Source organism: Geotrypetes seraphini, chromosome 6 (genome assembly GCF_902459505.1).
Source record: "Geotrypetes seraphini chromosome 6, aGeoSer1.1, whole genome shotgun sequence".
NCBI lineage: Eukaryota > Metazoa > Chordata > Amphibia > Gymnophiona > Dermophiidae > Geotrypetes > Geotrypetes seraphini.
The window spans coordinates 41,204,034-41,219,631 of NC_047089.1; the positions used below are offsets into that span (position 1 = coordinate 41,204,034).

Below are 15,598 nucleotides of genomic sequence, written 5' to 3' on the forward strand. Positions count from 1 at the left end.
ATGTGAGCGAAATACGTATGTCTTTTAAAGTGAATACGTACTAGACGCAATCAAGATGCTGCATATACCGCCCCATGGAAAACAACAGCATCCTAACAGGTATCAGACAAAGCTCATATCGCTAATAAGAGTTTCAGGGATGAGGCTAACAGCCACATAGCGCATGCTCCTCCGTGTGTTTGATAGAATAGGTAACTGGCTCCTGGTTAGAAGGAGCTGTACAGCCCTGTCTGGTCGGGGGGTTCGTCTAGCATGTGCCATGAGAAAATGGCAACAGGAGAAACCAGCGCGATAAGCATGGAAATCTGAAGTCCAGGCCCCCTCAGAAATAGAGAAAGAGAGTTCTGGCCGCAGGAAGATGCGAAGTGTCATTATGCCCATAGAGACAGCCTGAACTTGGAAACTGTTTGTACTACCTTTAGGCATATATATCCTATGCCACTACTAGACACATGCAGCGCAGCACAGAGACACAAATAAGAAGGAGAGTTACCAACAGACAAAGGCTCAATCTGCAGGGACCCCAAGAGAGACAATGAGATACCTGTGTGAAATACAGAGCACCATCTTACTGCTGATCTCACTGTGCCGTGATTTGCCGTATGTCAACCCAGTCCGGAGACAAACCGAGACTTGGTGACCTAGCACAGGTCAGAGTCTCTTTGGTAATCCCCTTGAGTGCTAACCCCAGAGTCCGATTAAACTAGCAGCTTCCTTCAAGTGAATACAGCAAGAATACAAAGACATATAAATCTGCCCAAGCTTGTCCCAAAGCTGGTGAAACAAGTACAACTTGTCTGAACCGGAAAGGAGAGAAGCCGCAACATACCCTGACCAAAGTCAGCTGGAAATAAACTACCGGAATGCTGCAGCTCTCCCTCCATCGCTGGAGACCCAAGCGCGCACCTGATTCTCGCCGACACGTTGCCACTGCATCAACGCTCCTAGAAACAAAGTCGGATTCAAGCTCCGCAAAATTTACCCTGCCGCGGTCTGCATAGAAAGAAAATCAGACTCGGGGAATAACTAGAAGAACGGTGCGATGCTTCCCACAGCACCGTAAAAAACATGTCCCATCTCATGCGCGCTGCTATAAACCGGCCCCTGCACAATCAGCTGCAAATGGCCACGACAAACACCGACAAAAGAGAGCCTCGGAATAAACAGGACTACTAATGCTGCACTGAAACCCAACAAGGAGAACAAGTGCGAGCATGAAATCGTACCGCTACTGCCGCGCTGTAACCAACAAAGAAACTAAGTGCGTGCATGCAAAGGGCGGGAATGTCCCGGCTCCCTCAACGGATTTCTAGTCATAAAACTTGCCTCAATAAAATATCCATTCCTTAAACATACGTTGACCGACCCACAGTACTAAGACTCCCAAACAGAACCTGAAGTTCAAACAACAGTAAAAAACACATACATACTCACAAGCTTGTTTTTAGGGCTGGTTGAAGCCAGTAAGAGCTGGTTCTGCAGCACTAACAGGGCAGAATGTAGCAACTGATCTCCTTTTAAAAAAAAATAAAAATAAAAATAACCAGAGAAGGGAAAGAAGAAAAAAAAATTGAGACCCAGTCAGACCCTCTAGCAATGGAGGGAGGGTGAGGCAGGGACCTGGGGGGGCCAAGGTGTAACCCCTAAAGCCGGCACCGTTCAGCCAGACACGCCTGTCTCACTGAAGAGAAACCTCAACAGGAGAAATAAAATTGCCATCTCACTGAAGAGAAACCTCAACAGGAGAAAATAATTTTCCAGTCACAGCAAGAATTCAGGAGCTAGTTGAATAGCGACCATCACCTGCTGGGAGATAGAACATACTGAAGATACAGGGAGAGTGCCAGCCAATAGGACCACCTGTTAATCAGTTTCTCTATCTCCGCCTGCTGGTAGATGTGTGCTATCCCATTGGTCTCTGGATTCATCTGCTGCTGTTGCTAAGGAATAACGTCATACAAGGCATCCACTAAGTACACCAAACCCTTCTCCACATCCAAGAACATACTGAAGATACAGGGAGAGTGCCAGCCAATAGGACCACCTGTTAATCAGTTTCTCTATCTCCGCCTGCTGGTAGATGTGTGCTATCCCATTGGTCTCTGGATTCATCTGCTGCTGTTGCTAAGGAATAACGTCATACAAGGCATCCACTAAGTACACCAAACCCTTCTCCACATCCAGGAACTTCGGAAGCAGGGCAGCACCAGCCTCCACCAGTCTGTCCGTCATGTGTTGCAACCACTGCAGACAAGCTTGCGCCACATATGAACTACATACTGCCGCCTGCAAAGTCAGGGCAGCCACAAAAATAAGAACAGCCTTACTGGGTCAGACAAATGATCCATCAAGCACAGTAGCCCGTTCTCACGATGGATAATCCAGATCACTAGTGACTGGCCAAAACCCAAGGAGTAGCAATATTCCGATGGCATGGGTCCAACATACGCTGCTCCCTGTGACCCTGGGCAAGCCACTCAATCCCTTCATTGCCCCAGGTACAATAGAGAAACCTTGAGCACATCAAGACAGACAGGAAAATATGCTTGAACACCTGAATAAAGTCATGCAAACCCTTGGGAGAATGGAAAGAAAAGTGAACAAATAAAGATATAGATCACTAACCTCCCTGTAAGCCAACAAAAACAAAACTAGCATCTCTCCAGTGAAAGAACAGCCGAAGGAAACCGAAAAAGGTCCAAACATGGCATAGACAGAGAAGCCGATCAATCTTCCCGGAGATTTGAGAAGAGGAGAATTAGAGAGACCCCTCATTAACTAGAAAGGGAAACATGCAAGGACTGCAGCTCCTGTAAAAGGCAGCAGAAGGAAAACCTATGAGCAAAATTTGCTGCCTATATCCCCAAACTGATGCTCTGGCTCCCAACTGACTGCCAAATTTCATCCGTTGCTCAGAATGCCATGAGACACAGTCCCAAAATGTTAGGACGCTGCACATGAGGATGTATCTATGCAGCCCAGCCAGCATGAGACCCCAGATGAAGACGTCGTGATGGAATTTAGTTTGGGAGGTAAAACGCGAGACCAGAATGTGAGAGTGATGGCCCGAAACTCCAGCAATCCAGTCCCCCCACCCGCACGATAAGAGTTAGGAGAAGGACATAAAAAAAAAACAGTGGCACAGTGACGCAAGGGCTCTCTCTCCCTCCCCCCACCCCCGCGAGAATCAGGCCTCGATCGGAACTGCGTTGAAAGTTCCAAACTCAGTGTGCCACAAGGGAAAATCCCTTCTCACCAAAACTCATGCCGCTGCTGTGAGTAATGTGGTCGCCACAGGAATTCTCACTGAGGGGAGGGAGCCGCCGCTTGCCCCGAACACTGAGAATTCAAGCACCACGTGGAATCTGACTGAGTAGATGAACGAAAGAAGCTGTATCCCCCCAAAGCAAACTCACCCAAGGAGAAAGCTTGACACCGGGATTCATTGGAATATTGTTGTGTGTCAGACTCAGAGAGCCATTAACTGACTGCCCTTTATGTAGACACCCAAATACCTGCAATCAAGGGAAGCAGCACTCCATGGAAGTTTTGAGAGTTTATTTTTTTAATATTTTTTTGTGAGGAGGGAGACGAAACAAGCAACATGGATAACAACAGTAAGGGGCGATGGGTAGGAACCCGGCACCACCAGGTGTCTCCCAAGTAGGAACCCCAAACCTACATCCCCCCATGATCACTGAATACATACAGGAGCAGAACACAAGATGAATTCAGGAGCAGAAGAACCATCCATCCACCTGTGGAGATAGAGAACAGTGGAGGTCCAATGAGCAAACCATCACATATGCAGAGTTCAACTTTGTGTTCTCTATCTCCGCCTGCTGGTAGGTGGATCTAACCCACTTGTCTGGAATCATCTGCTGCTGCTGACAAAAAGCCAAATTTGAATCCTATTTTTTTTCCCTGCTGCTGCTGCAAAGACTTGTAAAGGATAGGGACCAATAACAAAAGCCTTAAAAATAAATAAAGAAAAAAAGAACGAACTATAGTCCAAGGGTTAAAAAAGTTTGTGTTCGAGAGCAAGCAACTCTGCACTCAACAGGATTAAAGGTCGTGCTCCAAACTCAACCACAGAAGACACAAGACATGAATTGCATCTTGAGGAGTAAGACCTAGGACTTGATGCATCAGCAAGAGCAACCTATACCAGAAATACAGAAGAGTTCCAGGCTGCAGCAGCCCTTATACTAGTGATGTCACTAGAATAGTTTAGTATGTACCTCCATCTACATGTAGGAAGACACAACCCATTGTTTTGAACTGATCAAGCAGAGATGAAAAGGAAAGATTTACAGAAAAAGATCTTAAGTAGCAACTTAGCAAATAACTACACCATAATAATATAAGTTATGCAATAAATAAGTTGTTGTTAACTGTAGTTTTAATCATTCAACTCACGTTGTCAGAATGAAAGCCCCTTCAGCACATCTCTCTAGGGCTTTTCGCGCGGGTGGCTTTGCAGCAAATTCTACAAAACCTCTTCCAGTAGCTCTACCACGATCATCCACAACAACAACTGCTCTCTCTACTGGGCCAAAAAATGAAAAAGCTTCTTCAAGCAGCTCATTAGAAACAACAGGTGAAAGGTTTTTGATAGCCAATGCTGCTCCATGTGTAGCAAATCTAATTCGAAGTGGTCTACTCTTCAGGATAGTACCATCCAGTTCTGCTTTCGCAATTTCAGCCAAAGTCCTTGATTCCTAATGCAAAAAGAAAGCCACAAGTTCATAAATAAGCTTAAGAACAGAAGCAGTTTTGCTGCAATATTATTTTGAAGGTATTTTGCTAAAGCAGCTCTCATTCATGTTTCAACAACCCATTTAATATAACCCTAGTATTAGCTATCTTATTTCAAATGGCTGGAATTTTTTACATTCAAAATAACCTGGTGAAAACTATCAACATTCCAAATTAACCTAATGGTAAATCTACAATGGAAATAATGCTGTCTTTTTTAAATTGCTACTCACATTAACTCTATGCTGTAGCATAAACCCGGAAAAGACCTCAAAAGCCCAAGTGTTTAAAAAAATTCACTCTTGAAAAAAAACTTTAAAAGGGGCTTGAACATCACTGGTCTGAAAAACCTGGTAATTTTTTTCTTTTTTAAGTATGCTATTTTGCATCAAAAGCATGTGCAGATGCTAACTATTGCAATCATTAAATTGTATTTAGCAGTGCAAGGATATATTTGAAAAACCCCTATTAATGAATGCTTGTATTGTTGTAATATTCAAATATGATTAATGAATTTCTGTTAATAACAAAGCACTTAGCTTGCTCCCGACAGAACTTTTGCCAGTCCATTTCACTCATGGACAGCTTCTTCAGAGGAAAGTGTTTATTCACTACAGTTGAAGACTGTTACTGCTGCATTAGTCTAGGTGCACTGACTGCTGTATTATATATCTGTCTGCTGGAGGAATTCTGCACAACTGCGCAATGCAAATTTTACGCAAATTCCCCCTCCTCACAGAACTGGGCATGCAGAATTTGGCTGGCTGCTAGGATCAAAGAATATAAAAATCAACAGGGCTCCTAACCTGTTTGTTTGTTTTTTTCTCATTTCCTCTCTACAGTGTGTTTTTCATGCAGGGAGCAGCTTAGATTCAGGCACAGCACAGTTCTCAGTTTAAGCCTCACAGTACTTGAAGTCTCCTGCTCTTCTCACTAGAATGAATGGAGCCATCAGCTGAACAAACTACAGGCCCCAGGTGTGGATGTAATAGTGAAAGCCCTGCAGGGCCTGAATCTGAGCAGTTCTGGGCACTAAAGAGGACACCCTGCAGAGAGAAGAAAAGCAGATTTTTTGGCCAAATAAAGTGGCTCCAAAATAGGGGTCCCTGTTTATATTAGGGTCAGCTCCCACCCACCCGGACCTGTTGCAGGCCTCCACTGGGCCTGACGTTAAGACCTGGTGATCCAGCAGTGGGCCAAGACAGGAGGGATCCCTCCAGCCTCCAGTCCCAGTTGACTCTTAAAATTGTCACCTCCCTCCCACCTCTTCAGCATAACTTTCAAATCCCCAGTGGTCCAGCAGTGAACCAGGAGAGAGCTGCTAGCAAAGATCACCACTCTTGCCCCCAGTTCACCGCTGGACCACTGGGGATTTGAAAGGTTTGCCAGGGAGGCAGGAGAGAGGTGAGAGTTTTCAGAGTCAGCTACAACTGGAGGAATCCCTCTTGTCCTGGCCCACCACTAAACCATTGGGTCTTACGGCAGGCCTGTTGGAGGCATTGGGAGGGAGGGAACAGGGTACAGAGCCTGGCAGAGCAGGGAGGGAAGGGGACTGGCTGCAGAGCCTGGTACATCAGGAGAGGGCACTTGAATATTAAACCTCACCCCACCACCGGTTTATATTTGAATCTACCTTTTTTCCAAGGGAAAAGGGATTAGCTCGGTTTATAGTCAAGTATATATGGTAACTGATGAGCAGTCCTGGGGTTTTTATGTTGATTCTGGCAGCTGGCTAGGAACCATCTGCTTTTTTTTTTTTTTTTTGGGGGGGGCAATATATTTGGGATTTTTTTTCCTATCCAGCTGAAAGTGGCATTTGAGAATCACAAACCAGAGGCCAAACTGGAATGTGCAAGTAGGCCTCCGTGAGATTGAGGGAGGTGAGAAATTTGCCTGGCAAATCTCGGCAAAGTTGAACTCAACAGTTGCACCCTGAGATGAAAAACCAGTAAGAAAAAAAAACACCGGAGAGAAAAGGCCCGAATGAGGAAAGAAAAATTAACATTTAGGTTTATTTGCTTTTTGGGGTTTTTTTTTTTTTTTAAGAAAAAAGAACCGAAGAAAGACACTTATTTTAAAGTTAAAAAGAAAAGGAAAACAAGCCAAAAGGCAAAAAGTACGCTGACTGGGAAGGCAACGTGATTTGGACAAATTCCAAAAAACAAACTTCTTCACTCTGCAGAAAACTAAAAACTGAGGAACTGCTAGCCAACCCTGGGCAGAAAGGGACTCACGCGTGTACAGTACAGGCAATCTCGAAGTTTGACAAAGCTTAAAGTGATAGTACATTTTTAACTGTCCATACCAGACTCTGTGGTATGGACATGCGAGACATATGCTGCCTGCTTGTCTAAGGATAAAAATTACTGCTGACCTTTATGTGAGGAAAATAAATAAAAACCAAGAGAAAAAGAAAACCCAATATGGCTCTCCAAGCTATTGGTGGAGAAAATAAAGGCAAAAGAGCTGGCGTTCGTGAAATAACTGAAAGAAGCCAAGAGAGATATGTTTGGCAAATGGCTAGAAATCTAAAAAAGGGGGAGATAATTTTTTTTTCTGATATATTAATGAAAGGAGGAAGATGAAAAATGGAACTGCAATACAATGATGTGTACCAATATGTGGAGAATGATGAGGAAAAAGCAAACATGCCTACAAATACTTCTGTTCTGTGTTCACGAAAGAAAATCATGGAGAGGACCGAGATTGTCTGGCAAAGTTACACATAGAATGGAGTAGATACCGCGCCATTTACGGAAGAAACTGTTTATTAACTTGAAAAATTAAGATGGATAAAGAATGGGACCGGACGGGATCCATCCCAGCATATTGAGGGAGCTCAGACAGGCTCTAGCAAATCCTATTAAAGATTTGCTCAACAAATCTTTGGAGATGGAAATGGTTCCTGGGGACTGGAGAAGAGCAGATGTGATCCCTATTCACAAAAGTGGTCGCAGAGATTAAATGGGAAACTACAGGTACTGTGAAAAGCCTCACTTCAGTTATTGGAAAAATAATGGAAGTGTTGCTGAAATAAAGGACAGTGAACGTCTTAGAATCTAATGGGTTACAAGATCCAAGGCAACATGGTTTTACTAAAGGTAAATCGTGCTAAACAAATCTGATTGAATTTTTTTGACTGAGTGACCAAAGAGTTGGATCAAGGACACATGCTAGATCAGTGGTTTCAAACTCAAACCCTTTGCGGGGCCACATTTTGGATTTGTAAGTACTTGGAGGGCCGCAGAAAAAATAGTTAATGTCTTATTAAAGAAACTAGTCTTATAGCCCGTTACATTAACGGGTGCTAGAATATATGTGTGTGTCTCTCTTTATTTCTTTCTCTCTCTCTCCTTAGCCGCTTTCTTTCTTTCTGTCTTTCTTTTTCCTTGGCTGTCCATCACCACCCCTTGCCTGCACCCCCTGTCCATTCTCCCTTCCTTTTACCTCCCCTGTGTCCACCACCACCCCTTCACTGCTGTCCTTATGCAGCAGCAATCCTTCTCCCTTTGTTTTACCTCCCCCCTGTCCAGCAGCAGCTCTTTCCTTCTCCCCCTGTCCAACATTAGACGTCCCTTCCTTTTTCTCCCCCCTCCTCCTTCTTATCCCTATGATACACTTACCTTGCTCTGCCCCTGATCAGAGGTTCCCGACAGCCGCCCAGTTGCACCCTTTGGAAAAGTTCCCTCTGCCGCATTCCGCACCCCTCCTGACACGACTCCCGCTGTCTTTCTTTCTGTCTGTCTCTGTCCGTCTTTCTGTGTATCTCCCTGCCCCTGTGTCTTTCTTCTTTTCTTTCTGTCTCCCTTCCTCCCTCTGTCTGTCTGTCCAAAGCAGCATTCCCTTCCCCTCCATTTCCCTTCCCCCACACCAGTTCCCTGTGCACCTGCCCCTGTGTCTTTCTTTTCTTTCTGTCTCCCTTCCTCCCTCTGTCTGTTTGTCCAAAGCAGCATTCCCTCCCCCTCCATTTCCCTTCCCCTACACCAGTTCCCTGTGCACCTGCCCCTGTGTCTTTCTTTTCTTTCTGTCTCCCTTCCTCCCTCTGTCTGTCTGTCCAAAGCAGCAATCCCTCCCCCTTCCATTTCCCTCCCCCCACACCAGTTCTCTGTGCAGCAGAATTAGTGTTTCCTCTACCCCCCCCCCCGCGGTCGTGACTACAAACGCGGTCCCGAGTCCTTTGCCACCCCCCCTTCCCTTCCTGTGGGCCCGACTAAACATGGCGATTCAAGCAGCGTGTGCAGCAGTCTTCACACGCTGCTTCGGGTCCTTCTACTGCCCTGATTTACTCTGGCACGTCTGGAGCAAATCAGGGCAGTAGAAGGGCCCGAAGCAGCGTGCGAAGACTGCTGCACACGCTGCTTGAATCGCCAGTCGGGCCCGCGGGAAGGGAAGGCAAATGACTCGGGTCCCAGGCAGCGAAACGTTGCTGGGCTCCTCGGTGGGGGCGCTGAGAGGCTGCGATCCCTCTCCTCCCAGACCCCCCCCCCCCGCTAATGGAACGGAGATCAGCAGCTACAGCCGCTGGCTTCGGCGTCTTCTATCCATTGCTGCCAACCCTAGCGGAAACAGGAAGTAGTCAGAGAGGGTGGGCCGCAGTGGACAGAAGACAGCAAAGCCAGCGTTAGCGCGGTACAGTGCTTTTATCTCCATTTAAAGGCGGGTGAGCCGACGAGAAGGAGGAGGTGGTGGTTTTGGCGGTGAGTGAGGGCGGGAGGAGGGAGTCGCCAGCTGTGCTTTCCCGATCTGGCTGCCGCATACGCACTGTGACCACGGACCTACGGATCACAGATCACGCAGGTCTGAGTGCGCATGCGCGGCTAGCATTTTATTATATAGGATGACAATTTTGCATGAGGTAAAACTCTTTATAGTTTATAAAACATTCCTTTAACAGTTAAAAGGAAAGATATATAAACTATAAAGAGTTTTACCTCATGCAAAATTGTCATTTCTTTAATAAGACATTAACTATTTTTTCTGCGGCCCTCCAAGTACTCTATTTTTTCTGCAGCCCTCACATTTAAAGTTTAATATCTTTTCTTTCTCAAAACTGGCACATTTCAATCACTATATTGAAAATAAAATCATTTTCCCTACATTTGTTGTCTGGTGACTTTATTTTTCTGTGCTTTCAACTATGTTTCCAGGGCCTTCTTGTCCTTTGACTGTTTTTCTCTCCGTCTTCACGTTCTGCCTTGCATCCATCTTTGGCATTAACTTAATGTTCAATTTTTCTGCTTTCTTTTCAAAATCTACGTTTCCATGTCTTATCTTCCCTTCCTATCTCTCTCTTCTTCCATTCTATTTCCATGGTCTGGCATCTCTTTCCTTCCTTTCTCTCCCTCCCTCCTTCCTTCCTTTCCCCTGGTCTGGCATCTGTCTCCTTCCCTTCCCCCATGTCCTGGCATCTCTCCCTCCCCCTCCATGGTCTGATATCTCCTTTCCTTCCCTCCCTCCCATGAACTTGGCTTCTTCTCTTGTTCCTCTCCTCCCCCTTCTCCTTCCTTCCCTCTCTTTCCCCAATTGGGTGCAGCCGCAACAGAAGCAGCATTTCCCTTCCCCCTTTCCTGTGCAGGAGAGGCATTTCTCTTCCCCTTTCCCTGTACAACAGCAGCAGCATTTCCCTAGGCTCCCCCTTTCCTATGTAGCAGAAGCATTTCTCTTTCCCCTCCCCTTCCGTTCTCTTCCTTGTGGAGCAGCAGCGTGTCTGGCCGGCTCATTCCATTCAAAGCCGCGGATGGCAGCTCCTTGCGAGATCCGCGCCTGCGTCTGAAGCCTCTCTGTTGTTGTGACATCAGAGAGGCTTCCGATGCAGGAGTGGATAGTGCAAGGAGCCACCAACCCGCAGCTTTGAACGGAACGAGCCGTCCAGATACGCTGCTGCTCCAAAAGGAAGGGAAAGGGGAAGAGAAATGCTGTTGATCGCGTCCAGACCGTGGGCCGCAAATAAAACCTGGAGAGCCACATGCGGCCTACGGGCCGCGTGTTTGAGACCGCTGTGTAATTTACTTAGATTTCAGCAAAGCTTTTGACATGGTTCCTCATAGGAGGCTCTTGAACAAACTTCATGGGCTGAAGTTAGGACCCAAAGTGGTGAACTGGATTAGAAACTGGTTGACAGACAGATGCCAGAGGGTGGTGGTTAATTAAATTCGCTTGGAGGAACGAAAGGTGAGTAGTGGAGTCCCTCAAAGATTGGTGCTGGAGCCAATCCTGTTGAATATGTTTGTGAGCAACACTGCCAGAGGATTAGAAGGTATGCCTTTTAGTGGATAAAACCATGATTTGTAACAGAGCAGAAACCAAGGAGGGAGTGGAAAACATGAAAGAAGATCTGCAAAAGTTAGAAGAATGGTCTAATATCTGGCAACTAAATTTCAATCAGGAGGCGGCAAGAGGCCAATGTGGACGGAAGGGAGAGGGGACCAAGGAGGGAGTGGAAAACATGAAAGAGGATCTGCAAAAATGAGAAGAATGGTCTAATATCTGGCAACTAAATTTCAAATCAGGAGGCGGCGAGAGGCCAGTATGGATGGAAGGGAGAGGGGACCTTAGGCCGATAGTGTCCGAAGATCTATAGGCAAAGAAACTGTGTGACAAGACGATGGCTGTTGCAAGAAGGATGCTAGGCTGTAGAGAGAGGCCTAACCAATAGAAGAAAGAAGGTGTTGATGCCCCCCCCCCCTACAGTCATTGGTGAGGCCCCACCTGGAGTATCATGCTCAATTTTAGAGAATGTATCTGGCAAAGGACATAAGACAACTTGAAGCAGTCCAGAGAAAGGCAACAAAACTGGTAGGAGGTTTGCACCAAAAGACATATGAGGGGAGACTGGAAGCCCTGAATATGTATACCCTGCCTAGAGAAAAGAAGGGACAGGGGAGATATGATTCAGACATTCAAATACTTGAAAGGTATTAATGTAGAACAAAATCTTTTCCAGAGGACACAATTTGAGGTTGAGGAGTGGTTCACTCAACAGTAATGTTAGGAAATTCTTCTTTATGGAAAGAGTGGTTGATGCTTGGAATGTGCTCCCGTGGTAGGTGGTGGACAGGAAAACCGTGACAGAGTTAAAAAAAAAAAAGGCATGGGCCACAGGATCTCTCTAATCAGAAAATAACAGGTTAATATTGAAGAACGAAGGCCAGTACTAGGCAGACTTGCATGGTCTGGGTCCTATATATAGCTATTCAGTTGAGGATGGGCTGGAGAGGACTTTGACAGCTGAGATGGTTTAGATCAGTGGTCTCAAACTCGTGGCCCGTCAGGTACTATTTTGAGGCCCTCGGTATGATTATCATAATCACAAAAGTAAAATAAAACAGTTTCTTGATCATATGTCTCTTTAGCTATAAATTATAATATTATTATTAAGACTTAGCCAAAAGGAAAGATTTATAAACAATAAAGAGTTTTACCTCAAGCAAAATTGTCATTTCTTTAATAAGACATTAACTATTTTTTTTTCTGAGGCCCTCCAAGTACCTACAAATCCAAAATGTGGCACTGCAAAGGATTTGAGTTTGAGACCACTGTGAAACCTAAGCAACTACTGGGCAGATCTCTGGGTTTCTGGCCAAAAAATATCTAAGAAAAAAGGGCAATTAAAATTAAATCATTAATTTATATAATGTGTACAGTTGGGCAGACTGGATGGACCATTCAGATCTTTTATCTGCTGTTATTTACTATGTTACTATATATGGAAAAAATTAACTTTGAAAATGTTTGCACACCAAGAGCAAGCATATAGCTTTCCTGGACTAATTTTCAAAGAAAGTATATGCACACAAATTCAACAGTAAATATGCTTACCCTCTAGCAGGGTTATTATTACTACCAGCTAAACCTCAGATACTTAAACACAGTATCTCATGGACACAGTAGAAAATAGATACAAAGTATTTATAATATTTAAGGCCACTCAAGATGCATAGAATATTCTCGAACTTCTAATGACAGCTATAGATTGCGATTCTTTTTCTTATGTGTAAACTAAATTATACAAAAATGTTATCGTAATAATTTTCTTAATATTATGATGGATGGATTTTTATCAGTACAGTACCTATTTACCACGGGATTCAAACATTTACACTATCTATATCCAATAGTCGCTAAATATGTTTACATGGGGTAATCTAACAAAAGGTACATGAAAAATCAACAAACATTGTTCAGCAATACAAAATGAAAAAGGTGGCAGTCAATCGGAGACTCTGTTCATCATCCACGCACATCTTTTCAGGTTTTTTAATAGCTCATTTAGATTATTTCCTGTTAAAATTAAGCAACCTTATTAAATTTTATTGCGAGAGAATATTACAGACCCATCACCAGGAAAGCATCCAAAGCACTCCCTACTTTAAAAAATGCTGTGCGGCAGGCACAAAGTAAAAAAAAAAAAAAACCTCAGCAATTATCAAGCTGATTAAATTATCACAAAGCGACACCGTGCGGCTAGCAATATTTAAGCAAGGGTTCTGAGCCATAGACTGTGATGAATTAAATATGGTTTTCTAATTCCGCACAGTTGCTCCCCAGGCAAGATCAAATGTCCCAATATCTTTCTCTCCCCCCCCCCCCCCCCATTCCTTGTTGGCTAACGACTTAGTGCATCAGATTCGACAGAAACATAGCGCATCAGTTGCTTCCCTAACCCACCCTCGACAACAATTATAGTGCCTAGCATCGCTATTGCGAGACAAGTCTACAACTATAACAAAATGCAAGATATGCTTTTAGACACAATTTTAAAAAATATGCATCAACAGCCGGCAAAAAAAATAAAGGCCGGATTTGCGGGTACATTGGTTTTCAGTAGCCGTACTAATTTCGGTTAATGAGTGGCAGCAGACGTGACTTTTTACCAAGAAAAGCTTCGGTAAACTCATTAAACATTCCACGCCTAGGAGCAGGGGATCATATAAAAGAAAAAAAGAAAAAGAAAAAAACCACAGTTTGAGACTCGGCTATTCCAAACTAAGCGCTCCAGAAAAAAAATGACGAGGGGGATGGAGGAAAGAAAACAGCGCTCAAGAGACACATCTACCCGAACCCAGTGCACCGAGCTGTAAGATAACATATTCCGCCATCTTCAATTACAACATTATCCCAGCAACGTCACTTACCAAACGAATAAAGCCAAAGCCCCGGTCCCGATTGATAAATACTTCACTTGGCTCCCCGTACTTTTCGAACAATTTCTTAAAAGTCTCCTCTGTCATATCCGTGGGCAGGTTCCCGACGAAGAGACGGCAGCGCTGCGTGTAGGTCTTCTCACCCGGCCTCAAAAAACTCTTTATATCTATAGTGAGGCCCGATTGCTGGGCACCATCCTCCACTTCATTCTCTTTTATAGGGGGCACGAGGTTGGGCTCACTCTCTTGTGGCTCAAAATTCCGCTTGTTATTCTTTTTCTGGCCGGAGCCGGACGACAGCTGGGACAGCTTCTCTATTTTCACTTGTGTGAGGTTCCTGTTTGCCATGCTTCCAAGCGTGGTGGTAAACGACTTGGAAAACTAAGCTACTGCACGCGATAAAGGCCTTGCACGATGGTCGTTCTAAGACTAACTGCGAACAACTTCAAAATGGCGCCGCTACAAAAATCTAGCGACTATTGACGCTAGTGATTGAGTCACCCAAACAGTTCAATTAGCCCGCCCACTTTCGCCGAGAAATGTGTGTTCTTTACAGCGGTTCGATTTTGGATGGCTGGGAGCTGTCTCAAGCGTTAGGGGACTCAAATCACTTGCCTTATTTTGTGAAATATATTTATAGCCTGTTTCATCCTTGGTTACAATATAACATACATTATATTCCTTTACAGAATCCAAAAATTAGATTTTCTAAACATAGAAACTATTTTTTTTTTTTTACAAATCATCTGCACATGTAAAATAGCAACATATAGTTATGTAAATAATGACAAGTTTATCCCCATCCACGCCCTGTCCCCATCCCTGCCCCAACCCCACAGGCTCTGTCTCCATTCCCGTCCTGTCACCGTGGACTCCTCATCAGCACAACCCTCCAACACTTAGGATTTCATATTTTAATATTTTTATTAAAGCATAAAGAAAGACAATATTCTGTACAACTGTTGTTTGTAAATCACAAATAGAGCCTTCCATTTCATTCTGGTTTTGGTACAACCTTCCCAAAGATTTGGTTGCCTGTGTTTTTACATCATCTGGACTAAAAGAGAACCATGGGCTAAACATGGACTAAAAAAGAACCAACCCTGTGTAGTAGATGAACAGAAACACAAGTGTCTATTAAAGGTTGTAAATGTTCCTTGTTGCCAGCAACAATCCATTAATCTGTTGCAGTAAGATGCTTGAACTGTGCACATTATGGAAGGGCATTGCAGGTGATGAGTCTGATCAGCAGACAAGACTCTTGTTGCCACATCAAAGGCAGACAAGACACAAATTATGTAATTAAACAGTAGTTCATTTAAATCCAAAAAGCAGTTTCTGCAATTTTTTTCCAGCCATTTAATTAGGTTGCCATTTGTCTAAGGTGTGTTGTTTTTACATATTGATACTAGCATTTTATAGATGCTGTTCCATCTAGTTGGACCAACCTATTTAAAGCTAGTCTCAAGCTTATGGAGAATGACACTGGGATACATTTTGTCCCCATCCCTACAGGCTTTGTGCCCATTCACACCCTGTCTCCATCTTGTCCACATGGACTCTGTCCCCATCCTCTCCCTATAGGCTCTGAAACCGTGAGTGCCCATCCCTTATCATTCACAAAGCATTAATAAATGGTGATTTCAGATACATTATTTGGGCAATAATATATTACTAAGTAATACTACTATATTACT

General features: G+C 44.2%; 1 protein-coding gene across 3 annotated transcripts in view; it reads right to left on the reverse strand.

Annotated features, from left to right (window-relative positions):
* PSPC1 (paraspeckle component 1) overlaps nucleotides 1-14,401 on the reverse strand; it is a 319,494-nt gene extending 305,093 nt beyond the window's left edge. For 2 of the 3 annotated variants that reach the window (XR_004539827.1, XM_033948195.1), the window contains exons 1-2: nucleotides 13,893-14,399; nucleotides 4,420-4,721 (exon numbers count right to left, since the gene is read on the reverse strand). Coding sequence is in view for 2 of the 3 variants with exons in the window: in XM_033948195.1 (XP_033804086.1) it covers nucleotides 4,420-4,721; nucleotides 13,893-14,249 (659 nt within the window). In the remaining variant the exon portion in view is untranslated. Of the gene's footprint in view, nucleotides 1-4,419; nucleotides 4,722-13,892 lie in introns of all 3 variants that reach the window. The other variant, XM_033948194.1, reaches the window with a different exon arrangement.
* Between the last annotated feature and the right edge of the window lie 1,197 nt (nucleotides 14,402-15,598).